Source organism: Equus caballus, chromosome 10 (assembly GCF_041296265.1).
Source record: "Equus caballus isolate H_3958 breed thoroughbred chromosome 10, TB-T2T, whole genome shotgun sequence".
NCBI lineage: Eukaryota > Metazoa > Chordata > Mammalia > Perissodactyla > Equidae > Equus > Equus caballus.
In genome coordinates this window covers 25,069,190-25,084,018 of record NC_091693.1, presented here as the reverse complement: position 1 = coordinate 25,084,018, position 14,829 = coordinate 25,069,190, and the positions used below count along the sequence as shown (strand labels likewise).

The 14,829-nt window shown below is 59.9% G+C and overlaps 2 protein-coding genes across 2 annotated transcripts; both read left to right on the top strand.

The window, feature by feature from the left end:
• Positions 1 to 2,852: 2,852 nt before the first annotated feature.
• On the top strand, positions 2,853 to 7,189 carry IL11 (interleukin 11). The gene is made up of 5 exons (XM_005596548.4): positions 2,853 to 3,025; positions 4,195 to 4,367; positions 4,568 to 4,654; positions 4,778 to 4,939; positions 5,967 to 7,189. The coding sequence occupies exons 1-5, from the start codon at positions 3,019 to 3,021 to the stop codon at positions 6,135 to 6,137; spliced, it is 600 nt and encodes a 199-aa protein (XP_005596605.1). The 5' UTR covers positions 2,853 to 3,018; the 3' UTR covers positions 6,138 to 7,189.
• A 619-nt stretch (positions 7,190 to 7,808) lies between these two features.
• On the top strand, positions 7,809 to 14,766 carry GARIN5B (golgi associated RAB2 interactor family member 5B). The gene is made up of 11 exons (XM_023650531.2): positions 7,809 to 8,172; positions 8,369 to 8,523; positions 8,600 to 8,858; positions 9,197 to 9,221; positions 9,397 to 9,461; positions 9,555 to 9,658; positions 9,752 to 9,804; positions 9,892 to 9,968; positions 10,125 to 12,289; positions 14,473 to 14,556; positions 14,648 to 14,766. Exons 1-10 carry the CDS (start codon positions 8,023 to 8,025, stop codon positions 14,492 to 14,494), a joined length of 3,075 nt encoding a protein of 1,024 aa, XP_023506299.1. The 5' UTR covers positions 7,809 to 8,022; the 3' UTR covers positions 14,495 to 14,556; positions 14,648 to 14,766.
• The last annotated feature ends 63 nt before the right edge of the window (positions 14,767 to 14,829 follow it).

Here is a 14,829-nt window from a genome sequence, read left to right as displayed (position 1 = left end):
TGCTGACCTCACACCCAGCCAGCCCCACCTCACCCAGGGGCCAGCACATGAGCAAGGACCCCCCGGGCTCCCCCTGGTATCCCAGTGGCATCTCCCCGCTGCTGGCCGTCTCTGACCACCATTCAGAGCCTCCAGCACCCCATCTCCCCCAGTCTTCATCTCTGAGCCTCTGAGCTTGTCTCTTTGTGTCTCTGTAGATCCCTTTTCTGTTGTTTGCATCTCTGGTTTTTTCTCACTCTGGGTCCCTGCTCCTGTCTCCATTTCTGTTTGTTGCTTTCACCTTCTATCATTGTTTGTAATTCCCTACCTTGTTTCTCTCAGTCTCTTTACCCATGTCGCTCTCTCTCCTTCCTGCCCTCCTTTCCACAGAAGTAGCCCAAGTGTCCTCACCCAGGGAAGACCCAGGAGTCCTGAGCAATCCCCCACCTTCCTGTCCTGCACCCACCCTGTTTCCCTCAGCCTCCTCCAGCCACACTGGGGGAAGATGACCCCACAGCCCCAGGGAGAGGGCTGAGGGGGCTGGCACCAGCTAGGGCCCACTGACCTGTTTCCAGACTCCTGACCTTCCCCACACAGAGTACTCCCTAAATTGCAGAATGGCAACACATTTTTCTCCATCTTTCTGGAAACTAGGGTTTAGAGACTGAGCCCCTAACACCTAGGTCTGAGGAAGGAAGGGCTGGGAGTCTGGATTCTTAGGTTTGAGGGAGGAGGGGCTGGGGTCTGGACCCCTGGGTCTGAGGGAGGAGGGGCTGGAGCTGCCCCCCCCCCCACACCCATAGGTGGAAGGGGCTGCCATTACGGGATCCCTATTGTTGCTCTGAGGCTGGCCCCAGGCCCAGTCCCTATCCCCTCGGGCCAGTCCATCCCCCAGGCTGGTGGCCTGAGTCACCTTGGCTGGCCCCGCCGGTCTGGGGGGGGGCTACGTCAGTTCTCCCCTCACTGACGCAGCCTCAGGCCCCCCACACTGACTCAGCCGGAAACAGGCCCCCTGAGGGGCGGAGACCCAGTGGTCAGAGGCCTGGGTCCCAGCGGGAGCAGGGGCTGTGGAGGCCCCTGGGGGGCCCTGGAAGGGGTGGCCATGACAGACCAAGAAAGAGAGAAAGCTCTTACCTGAGGCGATGAGGTCATGTCCCACCATGGGGGGGCTGTGACCTCACCTCCCTGGGGACCTGAGCAGTCGCCCCCCAGTGGTGGGTTGGTGGGGGATGGGAGGGGAACAACTCCATTCACCATTTATCCCCAGAGCCCTCTGCCAGCTCAGCACAGTCTGGGGGGCCAGGAGGGGTCTTCAGGGAGATTTTTGGAAGTCCTTGTCACGTTTTGTCTTCGCACTCCCATCTGTCTCTTTCTGCCACCTGTATCTTGGAGGGAGCTCCTGGGAATTGGGCTCATATCGGTCCCTCCCTGGCTCTGCAGTGCATCCCAGGGCCATCTCTGTCCCATATACCTGGCGCTCACCGTCTGCGTGCCTGTGTGGACATCTCTGGCCCCCTGAATCTGCATCTCCCTCTCCTGCTGCCAGCCTCTGGTGGCTCCATCTCTGTGCACAGTGTCCTCCCTGCCTGGTCCCCATGTCCAGCTCTGTGGCTGAGCCACTCTCTCCTGTTCCCACCACCCTCACTCTCCATCTCACCCGCTCACCATCTCCACCTCTCCCAGTGGCTACCACGTTTTCTCTTTCTGGGCTTGTTAATAAAAATCAACAGCAAGAATAGCAATGGCTCATATTTATTGGGAGCTGACTGTGTGCTTTACACTTTATCCTCACCAAGGCATTTGGGGGGTGGGGTGGGTACTCGATTGTCCCCACTCCTCCGACGAGGAAACTGAGGCACAGAAGGGTGAAGCCATGTGCCTGAGTGCCCACTTCTGCTGGGTGTCTTGACACCTCTCTCTCCTGGTCTCTTGTCTCTGTCTCTGGTTCTCTCTCACCTTCACAGCTCTACCTGTCTCCTGGAGAAAGGCTCTCCCTCCCTTTGTACCCATTGCTGACTCCCCGACATCTCAGCATTTCCATCTCTGAGTATCTGTCTCCTCGTCTCTGTCTCTTGGGGCGTCTCCATCTTTGTCGCCCTGCCTTGGTGTCTCTGTTCTCTCTGTGCATTTCTTCTGTCACCTTCCTGCCACTCCTCTAAGACTGCGTGTCTTTGTCCCTTTTCCTCTTGGGGTCTCTCTGGGTCTCTCCAAATCTCTCTCCTGCTGTCTTCATCTTGCTCTCTGATCTCTGACTCCCGGAACCTCTCCTGTCTGTCTCCTTGTCCTTTCCACTCCTGCAATGTATCTCCTTGGCTGTCTCCATCTCTCGGTGTATCTCTGGCCATCTCTGCATCTCAGACTTTCCATCTCTGCCCCAGTGTGCCCATCTGTCCAAGTGTCTCTGTCTCCTTGCCTGGGTCTCAGTCTCTCCATCTCTCTTTCCGTCTCTCTCTCTGTCCCTTGGAGACTCTCCCCCTGGAGCCACCTCTCGCCATGTCCCTCTCCCCCTCCCTCCCCACCACTCTGCCTCGCCTGGTCCAGCCGGACCCCCACCCTCAGCCTAGCCGGGCCCCATCTCTTGAGCCATGTGTGTCTGCCCAGCGGCCGCCGAGGAGGTGGAGGGAGGGGACGCCAATGACCTCACCCTTGCCTCTCCTGCCTCTCCGACCACCCCCCCTTTCCCTTTTCAAGTTTTCCAACTTTTCCTTCTGTGCCCTCCTCCGAGCAAGGCGGCGGGAGCCGTGCGCGGCAGCCGGCCCCGTCTGAATGGAAAAGGCAGGCAGGGAGGGTGAGTCAGGATGTGTCAGGCCGCCCTCCCCTGCCGCCTGCCCCCCGCCCGCCCGCCTCGGCCCCCTATATAACCCCCCAGGCGTACACACTCCCTCACTGCCGCGGCCCTCGCTGCTCACACGCACATGCCTCCCCTCCCCAGGCCGAGGCCCAGCTGACCCCCGGGGCTCCCCTGGCAGCGGACAGGGAAGGGTTAAAGGTCCCCAGCTCCCTGCCCCCTGCCCTGGGGAACCCCTGCCCTGTGGGGACATGAACAGTAAGTTGGTTCAAGTTCCTCGTGGCGGGGAACGGGGAGGGAGGAGGGAGGGACCGTCGGCGGGGAGGGTAGGAGCCGACAGACACAGCGGAATGGGACAGAGAGAGAGAGAGGAGAGAGAGAGCGCGCTGGGGAGCCCGATGCGGAGGAAAGAAGAGCGAGAGACGGCAGGAGGCCCAGAGAAGACACGGCAGAGAGAGGGAAGAAAGGACGAATCAGAAAGGCGGAGACACCACAGGGCAGCGCGAGGATGAGAGAACGGGAGACTCACAGAGACAGAGAGACAAATGCGGGGAGGTGACCCCAAAGGGCCTGGAACCCTCAGGGAGTCAGCGGGGACCGAGAGACGCAGGCACCCAGGGACCCGACAGAAAGGCTCCGGGGGGGAAACTGAGGCAGAGAGCCCAAAGAGGTGAGAGCAAGCCTGGAACACTGACCCCAGCCAGGGGGAGGAGCGAAAGAGAGAGACAGGGGTGCAGACAGACACCGGAGAGCCAGACAGATGCGGACGGACGGACGGACAGACAGCGGCCGGGGAGGGGCCCAGGGGGCGGGCTGGGGGTGTGATGCTGGAGCGAGGCGGCCCGGGGGGCGCTGATTGGCTGGTGGGCGGGGTGGGCGGGGCAGCGGGGGATGGGCTGCGAGGAGGGAGCCGGCCGGAGCCCCAGGGTGGAGTGCCGCCGCCTGCTCCCGCTCTCCCAGCCGCGCCCCCGGCGGCGCCCGCGTCCCAGCCTCCCTCCGCCCAGGTGTGCTCCGGCGGATCCCCGGCAATGCAGCCCGGCCCTGGGCGGTGCACTCCGTGGGGGTTCCCCAGGGAGGGCTCGGGGCCTCCGGGTCACGGTCCGGCTCTCCTTCTCCTCCTCTCAGTCCGGCTGGGGCTCCCGGGGCCCGGGAGGGGGCAGGTTCTGGCCTGTGCCTCCCCCTCATGCCCCGCCCCGGGGCCCAGATTCCGGCGTCCGGGGGCGGACGGGAGACGCCCGGCCCGTCTACCCGCCCCGGGCCGCGTCTGCTCCGACGGGCGGGGCAGCCGGAGCCGGAGAGGGAGAGGGAATCCCGCCCGGCTCTGCGACCTGCCCTGGGCGCTCCACCCTGGGACTCAGGACCCCCAGGCCCCTCCTCCCTCAGACCCACTAGCCGGGCCTGAGCCCTCTGCCTTCTCCCGCCCCCAGGTGTTTGCTGCCTGTTCCTGGTCGTGCTGAGCCTGTGGCCAGATAGGACTGCCGCCCCAGGGCCACCTCCTGGCCCCCCGAGGGCCTCCCCAGCCCCTCGGGCTGAGCTGGACAGCGCCGTCCTCCTGACGCGCTCCCTCCTGGGGGACACTCGGCAGCTGGCCGCACAGCTGGTAGGAGAGGCTGGAGGGGATGGGCTGGGTCCAGGATGGAGAGTGACAGCTTGTGTGTGGGGGGGATCTGCAGTTAAGCCACCAGGAGGGCTTCTGGGCTACCACCGTGGCAGAGATGGGGGAGGGAGGAGTTTGGGCCCCTCGTGAGGATGGAGGGACCCCTGGAGCTGGGCAGCCCCTTACAGCTTCTTTCCCCACAGAGGGACAAATTCCCAGCCGACGGAGACCACAACCTGGACTCCCTCCCAACCTTGGCCATGAGTGCGGGGGCACTGGGAGCCCTGCAGGTAAGGGAGGGGGAGAGGGATGGGGCGAAGGAAGGAGCTGGGCAGTGGAGGGGGCGCGGGGGACTGGGAGCCAGAGCGGGCGTGTGCCAGGCACTCCCTGACGCCCCCATGCCGTGTCCCCAGCTCCCGGGCGTGCTGACACGGCTGCGCGCAGACCTGTTCTCCTACTTGCGGCACCTGCAGTGGCTGCGCCGGGCAGGCGGCCCTTCCCTGCGGACCCTGGAGCCAGAGCTGGGGGCCCTGCAGGCCCGGCTGGACCGCCTGCTACGCCGGCTGCAGCTCCTGGTACGATGCCCCGGCTCCAAAACCTGACACCCCAGACTTGAAACCTGAGACCCCAGGACCCCAGACCCTGGGCCGGCTCTGAGACCCCATGATCTCATGACCCTGAGAGATTCCCACTCTGAAGCCCTAAGACTTGAGAGTCCAAACCCTCACCCCCAGACTTGGAGATCCTGGCCCCAAGACATGGGGATTCCGGATCCCATGCCCTAAGAAACACTGATCCTCCAGTCTCCGAACCCCCAGCCCTGGCCCTGAGATCCTAACACCTCTCGGCTCCAGACTAAGATGCCAGACTCTGACCCAAAGGCAGACCTTGGCTCTGCACACCCCAGGCCACAAGAACCTGACCCTGAGATCTCAAATGAGAAGACCCCAGACCCTGAGCCCTGAGTCCCCAAGACCTCAGACCCCAGCGGTGAGCCCTTAAGACCCCAAGACCCTGACTTCCAAAACCCTCAACCCAAGACCCTGAGACTTGACTTCAGACCGCAGTTCCGGGGCCTGACGCCAGAGACCTTGGACCTCAAATTCCACCTCCCAGCTCTGATACCCCAGACTTGAGACCCCAGCCCTCAACCATGAGTCCTTGAGCTTGATCCCGGAGACCCCACATCTAAGATCCTGGGCCTGACCCCAGAATTGAGTGCATAGATCCCAGACCCTGAACTCTGTCCCTAAAACCCCAGCTCCGAGATTCCAGGTCTGACATGGTGGAGACTCCCCAGCCGGCACCCTCACCTGGCGTCAGGACCCCAGCCCTGGCTCTGAGGACCTCTCCCAAAGCCCCTGAACTTGGCACTGGAAGTCTTGCCTCAAAAACCCACCTTTTGGCTCCAGCCTCAATTTTCTGAACCCAGCATCCTGAAGAACTCCCTACCCAGACACCCCACCACACAGGCCATTGACACTCTGGAAATATGCAGCCCGGACCCCTTAGTTCAGTAGAGGCTGGTCCAGACACCCCTTCTCTGGACCCCCACTGCACCCCTGGCCTGTTGCTAACCAACCCTCTGTCCTCTCCTGACAGATGTCCCGCCTGGCCCTGCCCCAGGCACCCCCAGAGCCACCGGCTCCCCCTCTGGCGCCCCCATCCTCAGCCTGGGGAGGCATCCGGGCAGCCCACGCCATTCTCGGGGGACTGCACCTGACGCTCGACTGGGCAGTGAGGGGCTTGCTGCTGCTGAAGACTCGGCTGTGACCTGCCACCCAGAGCCACCAGCATCCTTTGACGCCAGATCTTATTTATTTATTTATTTCAGGACTGGGGGCATGGCAGCCAGAGGATCCCCCCCATTACCTCCCCCTAGTTAGAGATGGTTCAGGAGACCTGGGCAGGGAGGGGGGGCATCTGTGCCTTATTTATACTTATTTATTTAAGAGGGTGGGTGGGAAGCAGGTGGATTCAGGGGTCCCCAAGGATGAGGGAACTGAGGTCCTGGGTTCTTGGGTCTCTAAGAAGTCTGGCCACCGTGTCTCCCTGGCGCCCACCCCTCTTGGCCTGGGCAGGAGCATATATTATTTATTAAACAATTACTTTTCGTGTTGGGGTGGGGAGGGAGGGGAAAAGGAGGCCTGGGTTTTGGTACAAAAATGTGAGAAACCCTTGTGAGACGGAGAAGAAGGAATTAAATTTGTCATACATATCCACTTCGAGGTGATTTCTCTGAGGGCTGGGGACTGGAGGCTGGGGTTCCTAGGGCAGGGGGACATAGAGGCCCTGAGTGGGCACGGCAGTTCTCCCAGCGACCGTGGGCTCTGAGGGGCAGGGTCTCAGCCTCACCTGCTGCCCAGCACCTCATAGGCATTCAATAAATACTGAATGGAAGGTTCCAGAAGGTCACCCTGTGACCGACAGTCGTCATACAGGACAAAGCTGCAAGCTCAAGATTGTTCATTATGGCAGTGTTCACAACAGCAGATCGGAAACCAGCTAGATGTCCAACGGTGGGGGATGGTTAAATAAATTACAGCGCCTCCGTGTGCTGGAATACCAGCGCTACAAACCACCGCGAGATCCCCATTTTGTGTTTCTCTGTCTCTGTCTGTCTGTCTCTCTCTATGTGGATTTTTAAAACCTTCTAGAAGGAAATACACCAAAATGTTGACAATGGCCACCTCAGGGTGGAAGACAGGAGGTGGGATTGTGGGTGATTTTATTATTGGTGTTTGTCTGTATTTTCCAGAATTTCTACAGAGACCCTGTATTTTACATGACACATATTAAAAAAACAATAAACACTATTTTTAGAATGACAGAATACCAGCTGCCTGCCCCCCCTCCCAAAAGCAGCCCTCAGAAGGGGACAAGAATGACCGTTCATTGAGCACCTCCTCTGGGCTGTGCCCTAAGTGTGGAGTTTTCCTTACATTGCCCTCTGGATCCTCTGATACGCCTCACTTTACAGGTGAGGGAAACTGAGGCTGGGGGGGTGCCTGTTGTTCAAGGTCCCACATCTAGGGAGAAACAGAACTGGGATTCTGCCAAAGGTTTGGCTCATTCCAAAGCGCGTCTCTTTCTTTATAACTCAATGTAGAGCGAAAGTTGCCAGGGACACAAGCTCATTATACACGGGGAAACTGGGGCTCCATAGGGGTATGGGTCTTACCCAGGGTCTAGAGAAGGGTCAGTGGTGAGTTGGGGCTTTACTGGGTCCTCCCCTGTAGAGAGTCCTTTTGGTTCATCATCCATTTACAACATTCCAGAGAGACCCTCCCGGGGTCCCCTGTTGTCACCAGTTTGGGTCTGGAGTTGGGGGTTCTGATTCACCCACCCCAGCTCTCAAGACTCCAGGCCACATGCCTGGAGGAGAAGGGAGCCCACAGCCCCAGGGAGTTCCCAGGATGAGTCCCACCTGTGTCCGATGAGGTCACAAAGCCCCTCCACGGATGGCTCCTCCCCCAGGCCAGGGCTGACCACTCCAGCAGGGCCATGACCAAGCCCCGGGGAAGCTCCACCCTCAGGAATTGTTGAGCTCCTGCCACCTGTGAAGCCCAAGGGGCCAAGGCCGGTGGGCTGGGGGGCCCCCGGGAGGCTGGGTCCCTGACTCCACATCCCCCGGTGATCCCCCATTTCTGCAGCCGCCATGAACCGGCTTTGGAACATCAGGCGCATGGAGCCATTCCAGGGTCCTGCAAAGTGGGTGCCCACTCTGGGCGAGCTGCAGAAGACCCTCCAGAAGGGCGAGTACATGCCCCTCCGCCCGCTGCCCATGTTCGAGAGTAACTTTGTCCAGGTCCCCAGCTCCCTGTGCCCTGGGGGCAGAGAGGGGCGGGCTGGGTGGGGGGGAGGAGGCAGAGCTGCGGGGCTAGGGAATTGGAGCCCAGGTGGACACAAGGCAGCTGGGGGACTTGCGGGGGAGGCTCAGGCTGGGGGTGCCGGAGGAGTCTTGGAGAAAGGCGTGGTCCCAGCCTCTCTCCCTGGACCCCCAGGTGACCAGTCGAGGGGCCCCCGCGTACGTGCACCACAGAGCCAACCTCCTGACCATGGGTGTGGCCGCCTCCCTGCCAGGCCTGCTGTTGCCAGACCTCCTGCTGATCGCTCAGCCCCCCGAGGGCAGAGAGTGCTCCAACCTCGTCCTCACCAGGTGCCAACATCCTCCCATCCCCAGCTGCCCCGCCCCCGTCTCCTGCTCTACCAGCTCCATCTCCCACCCCCCCCAGGATGATCCCGCTGGACCTGGTGCACATCTACATCCACGACCTGTCCGCCTGGCGCCTGAAGCTGCGCCTGGTCACAGGCCGCTACTACTACCTGGAGCTGAACGCCCCTGACAAGGAGGTGGGATTCCTGTTTGACCGCTGGATTCGCCTCATCCACCTGCTCCGGGGGCCTGCCACCACCTGGGCCCCTAGGCCCCTGCACGTGCCCCCCACGGACCTGGCCCATGCTGCACCTCCCGCCTCCACCTGGCGCCTCCAGGTGGGGCCCTGACCCCACAGCCAGGGTGTGGCTATGGTTCTAGATTCCAGAGGGAGCCAGGACCAAGAGCCTGAAGTCCAGGGTCCCCAGGAGTTGGGCTGGGGGCCTGGACCCCTGGGTCTGAGGGAGGAGGGGCTGGGGGCCTGGACCCCTGAGTCTGAAAGGAGGAGGGGCTGGGGGCCTGGACTCCTGGGTCTGGGGGAGGAGGGGCTGGGGGCCTGGACCCCTGGGGTCTGAGGGAGGAGGGGTTGGGGGCCTGGACTCCCAGGCTAGGTAGATCATGGAGATGCAGAAACCAGGAAGAGGTCACCCCTCCTGACTTCCTCTCCTGTCCACAGGACGAGCCCTACAGCAAACGTTTAGGTGAGCAGGCCCTGGCATCCATCAGATCCTTCTGTGCACCTCAGGTTCTCCTCAGCGCTTCTGGCACTTAAGCCACCAACGCTCCCCAACCCCCTGCCCCTGGCTGAGCCCTCCACAAGTCTCTTCTCCACCTCTCCATCGGGGCCCCTGACTCAGGTCTCCCCTCTCTTTCCAGTCACGATTGTCGAGCCTGCCTTTCCTTACAAGACGCTGACGTCTCAGAGACAGAAGAAGGCCAAGGTGAGCAGCCAGCAGCCTGCTGAGCTGGGTGGGGGTGGAGGGGCAGGGGGGTTGTGCCTCCTGATGGCCCTCTCTCCCTTGTCCCTCTGCCAGGCCCTCAAGCGCAAATTCAAGTCTCAGGCTGTGGGTGACTCCGTGCCTCTCATCTGGTCACAGCTAGAGCATGCTGACACTAGAAAGAAATCCACAGAAAAAAGGTAGGCTCAGGGCCTTGTCAGCAGTGGAGGGCGGGAGAAAGATGGGGACTCTGGTGCTGATGCTGCTGAAATCCCACCATACTGCACCTACAGGTCCCAACCAGCTATCTGTGGTGACAGAGCTCACACAGAAATTCAAGTTTCTGGTAAGCACACCCCTCTCTCTGCCTCCTTGTACGGACCCCCAAGCTCTGGCCCTTCCCCTGAGGGAAGACTGCTTTCTCCCCACCCAGAGAAGCCCAGCATCACCATCCGGACCATCTTCAGCATCATTTCCGACTCCGTCAACCACACGCAGTCCTCTTCCAAGGCAGCTATATACCGGGGGGCCCAACTCTTGGATGAGGGAGGAGGCGCTGGAGGCCTGGACCCCTGGGTCTGAGGGAGGCGGGGCTGGATCCTGGGTCCAGTCTGGGAGTCTCTCCTGGCCCTGACCTTCCTTCCCTTACCCTCTGTCCACCTACAGGGCTGCTCGCCTGCTTCTGATGCGGCCATGGTCCTGGGAGGTTTAGTTGAGACCCCTTCGCACTGTATCTCAGCGGATAGCCCTGATATTTCCCTGCTGGGTTCCTATGACCACTTGGATGTCCTGTGGAAGCAGGGCATCGATGCCCTGATGGACCCTGAATCCAGCACCTTGTCCTCTTCCTCCCTTTGCCCAGCCGTCTACCCTCCTGCCTTCTACCTCTCTGCTCCCTACTCTTCCTTCCCCAGGCACAATGAAAAGGCCAGGCCTCCAGGCACCATGCAGAGGCTGTGGCCTCCGTCCTCCCAGAAGACACCATCGGTCCCTGCCACATCTTGGAAGGCTCCGTTCATCCTTGACCAGTCCCAGAAGGTTTCGGCAGTACATGCTCCACTCCAAAAGATCTCAACTCTACCTGGCCCACCCCGCAAGGCCCCAGCTTTACCTGCTGCTCCCCAGAAGGGCCCAGCTGCACCTGCTGCTCCCCAGAAGGGCCCAGCTGCACCTGCTGCTCCCCAGAAGGCTCCAGTTGTACCTGCTGCTCCCCAGAAGGCTCCAGTTGTACCTGCTGCTCCCCAGAAGGCCCCAGCTGCACCTGCTGCTCCCCAGAAGGCCCCACCTGCACCTGCTGCTCCCCAGAAGGCCCCAGCTGCACCTGCTGCTCCCCAGAAGGCCCCACCTGCACCTGCTGCTCCCCAGAAGGCTCCAGTTGTACCTGCTGCTCCCCAGAAGGCCCCAGCTGCACCTGCTGCTCCTCACAAGGCACCAGCTGTACCTGCTGCTCCCCAGAAGGCTCCAGCTGCACCTGCTGCTCCCCAGAAGGCACCAGCCATACCCGCTCCATCTTGGAAGGCCCCTCCTTTATCAGCTATTCCCCAGAAGGCCCCAGTCATCCCTGCTCCATCTCGGAAGGCCCCACCTGCACTTTCTGTTCCCCCGAAGGCTGTGCCCCACGCTGTCCCAAATAGGAAATCTCTGTTCCAACCTACTCCATCGCAGAAGGCTCGGACCCCACCTACCCAATACCAGATGCCTTTGGACCCTGCCAATTTGGGTATGATGCCCATGGGAAGTGATGGAAGGGATGTGCTTGCGAAAGGCAAGCATGAAGGGAAGCCGGAACCAGTGGTGTTGGTGGGCACCCAGGAGACAAACGTGGTAGAGTTGAAGACCCAGAAGATATCCATGGAACTGCCCTTCACCACCACCAAGAAGAAGTCGGAGGAGGTCCTGATCAGCAAAGCCCAGGAGATCACCCTGGATGGCTTGAAAGGCAAGGGCAAGTTGGAAGACAAGGTCCATAGGAAGAAGGAGGAGATATTCCTGGACATGCCAGGCCTCAAATCTAAGGAGGTGGGGCAACAGAAGAAGTGGGTCAAGACCAAGGAGGTGGCCATCGAGGGAGCCCCAGAGGAGCACAGCAGGCCTTTCCCAGTGGAGGGGCTCGCCCTTGCCAAGATGATGATCATGGCCAGCTCCAAGGAGGCTCCCTTGACACCGGCTGCTACTGTTGGTCTGCCCTCCTGGCTGCCGACCCCCCAGGTGTCTGCCATGTCAACGATGGACACAGCGGCCCTCAGCAACAGCCAGGTGTCTTTGCCAGAGGGGACACCGGTGGCAGTCAAGGAGCCACCCCAGTTGGGCCCCTGGGCAAAAAGGAGCACGCGTCTGTGGGTGGAGGAGAACACACGTCCTTGGGCAAAGGGGAGCACACCTCCAGGGGCAAAGAGGAGCGCGCCTCCAGGGACAAAGCAGAGCGCGAGGCCGTGGACGGAGGTGCAGGCAGAGGCGCAGGCACAGGACCTGCCTCAGGACCCAAGGGGGCCCTCCAAAGTGCCCCCACGCTCCAAGCATGCCTCTTTCAGCCGGAAGTTGGACCCTGTCTCCCAGGCTCCCATCCCTCTACCCTCATCAAGGTGGGAGGACATACCCCAGTCGCCCATCTCACTGAGCCCCATCTCAAAGATGGAAGCCAGGGTGTCCCAACAGCCCAAGGGAGTATCTCAAGAGCCCACAAGGATGCCGTACCAGTGCCCAGTGGCCAAGACTGCGTTGTTCTCAGAGATTCTGTTGCCCACGCTCTTGGAACTTGAGAATATGAGGGACACGGCCACTAAGGTGGAGAAGATAAAGGAGGAACAGGAAGCCTTCAATCCTTCGCCCAGGTATTTGGGGTGACAGCTAATGTGTACAGTCAACTCTCTTATCTGCGAGGTAGGGAGGATCATTCCATCTTTTTTCACTTTTGTTCATGCAGTCATTATATTGTGAGTGTCGACTATGTGCTGGGCATCGTTCTAGGCACTAGGGAGATAGCATGGAGCAATTTGGGGGGTACATGCTCCTGGCATCTGGGGAACATAATCCAGGGATTCGGGTCAACATCCCACAGTGCTCAAGACGGTCCCCCATGGTGAAGAATGATCCCACAGAAAATATCAGCAGGGCAGACCATTGGGAACACCAACAAATAAAAGCCAAGTTATTTGTATCGTATGTTAGTTAGAAGGTGACGGTTCTGTGGGAAAACAGCAGGGTAGGGGGATTCGGATTGGGAGTAGGAAGCCTCCAATATTGGATTCGGTGGTCCAGGAGGGCCTCAGTGAGCTGGTGTCATTTATGTAAAGACCTGAAAGAGAAGGAGGAAGCCACGTGGACATCTGGGGTAAATGTGTCCCCTGCAGAGGGAACAGCCACCTCAAAGGCCCTGAGGTAGGAGTGTGCATGATGTGCTGGATCAAGAGTGACCTCCTGGGGACCCTGGAGTGGGAAATGCAGTAAGAGGAGTCACAGGGGTGGTGGCCAGCACGTGGGACCTTGCAGGTCATTTTCAGGACTTTGGCTTTGATGCTGAGTGAGCTGGAGGGTCCTGAGCAGAACGGCTGGAACTGACATATGTTGGAAAGGGCTGTCTCTGGCTGAAGCATAGAGAAGGTAGCGGGGGCAGGGGAGAATGGAGTCCGGGAGATGAGGAGGAGGCCATTGAAACAGCCAGGCATGGTGGGATATGGTGGCTTGGACAAGAGGGCACTGACGGAGGTGTTGAGAAGCAGTGGGGTTCTGGAGATACTGTGATGACTGAACTAACAGATCAGCTCATGGATTGGGCATGTCGGTGTGGCATCAAGGGTGATGTGAGGTTTGGGGTCCTAGGCCCTGGGAAGATGCAGCAGCCATCGGGAGCAGTCAGGGGGGCTGTGAGTGGGGTAGGTGTCGGCAGGAAGATGAGGAATTCTGTTTGGACGTCTTGATTCTGAGATGTCTGGTGAAGATGCAGGGCAGGCAGCCAGCTACGTGAGTCTGTAGTGATCTGGGGAATCATCGGCATGTGGACAGTTACCACAAGCTGTGAGACTGGAGGAGGTCACCAGCGAACCAGTGTAGACAGAGACAAGAGTCCACGGTGTTTAGAAAAAGAGGAACCATAGGTAGAGAGAGAGAGGGCAGAACAGCGAGAGACGGGGGCATCCTGAATGCCAAGTGAAGAAGGCAGCCAAGCGAAGGAGCAGCCGTGTCAAATGCTGCAGTCACCTGAAGGAAGACAGGACTGAGACTGGACCTCTGCATGTCTCAGCACGGGCGTGATGCGCTGGGGACAAAGACCTGAGGCGGGCAGGCTGAAAGGAGCACAGAAGGCAGGGAGTCCCTGTGCTGTAATCCTTGACAACCTGATGCTCAGTGAAAGGAGCCAGACACAGAAGGACACATGGAGTATGATTCCGTTTGTATGAAATGTCCAGAATAGGCAAATTTGAAGAGACAGGAAGCAGACTGGTGCTTGCCAGGGGTTGGGGGGCATGGGGGAGTGGGGAGCGACTGCTTAATGGGTATGGAGTTTCCTTCGGGGATGATGAAAACTAGAACTAGATAGAGGTGGTGGCTGCACAACGTTATGAATGTACTTAATGCCGCTGAATTGTATGCTTTGAATGGTTACAAGGGGAAATTTTGTGTGATGTGTATTTTCCCACTACATACACACACATCTATGTAAAGAGGAGAATGGGAGAGGAGTGAACCAGCTCTTTCCATGTAGTTTGCTGGAAGGGGAGGAGGGACATGCAGAGGTAACAGGTGTAGGAAGTGGGCACAAGAGAGGAGCTTAAGAGGAAAGATATGAGTTCGCTTGGATGTTGTTGGTGTGAAGCCTCCAGAACCAGGCTTGACAATAAGGAGGCAGGAGGGAGAGAAACCTAGGAGGGGCACCAGGGGGACTGGAGGAGGCAGGCGGGGCCCCGGATTCCAGGCCAGGTTTGCCGGCTCCTTCATTCAGCACGTTTGTGTTCCTGAGCGCTCACGACTCTCTCCCTGCCGGACCCCAAAGCCCTCTCTGGCTTTCTCTCTCCAGCACGCAGTTTTCAGCGCCTTGAACAGCGGGATGCGGGGGACTCAACCTCGGTCGCCAAAACGTCAGAGGAGCCCAGCGTGGCAGGTAGCCCCTGAGACCCCGCAGGCCCGCCTGAGACGTGGCACTGGAGTCCAGCAGCCCGGACGCCACTCTCGCTCTTTCCTCTGCCCCACAGGCCAGGTGCTGTGCGCCTCCGCCGTAAGAAGCAGGACCTGAGAAAGCCGGGAGGGGGGGATGCTCCCTCTCTGGTAGAGACTAGAGCTAGCTATACATTTATATATTGGGGGGGCGGGGGGTCGCCCAGCTTCGCAGAGATTAAAAGCCTGAGTCTGAGACTCGCCAAAAGTCGCGTCTGGG

What these genes read in the sequence shown, in the direction of transcription:
- IL11 (XM_005596548.4), top strand. An exon ending in GGCAGCTGGCCGCACAGCTG is followed by an intron (nt 4,368 to 4,567) that starts GTAGGAGAGGCT and finishes CTTTCCCCACAG; the next exon opens with AGGGACAAATTCCCAGCCGA. An exon ending in GGGCACTGGGAGCCCTGCAG is followed by an intron (nt 4,655 to 4,777) that starts GTAAGGGAGGGG and finishes CCGTGTCCCCAG; the next exon opens with CTCCCGGGCGTGCTGACACG.
- GARIN5B (XM_023650531.2), top strand. Translation starts at nt 8,023, where the DNA reads ATGAACCGGCTTTGGAACATCAGGCGCATGGAGCCATTCCAGGGTCCT. An exon ending in AAGAAATCCACAGAAAAAAG is followed by an intron (nt 9,659 to 9,751) that starts GTAGGCTCAGGG and finishes CTGCACCTACAG; the next exon opens with GTCCCAACCAGCTATCTGTG. An exon ending in GCCTTCAATCCTTCGCCCAG is followed by an intron (nt 12,290 to 14,472) that starts GTATTTGGGGTG and finishes TTCTCTCTCCAG; the next exon opens with CACGCAGTTTTCAGCGCCTT.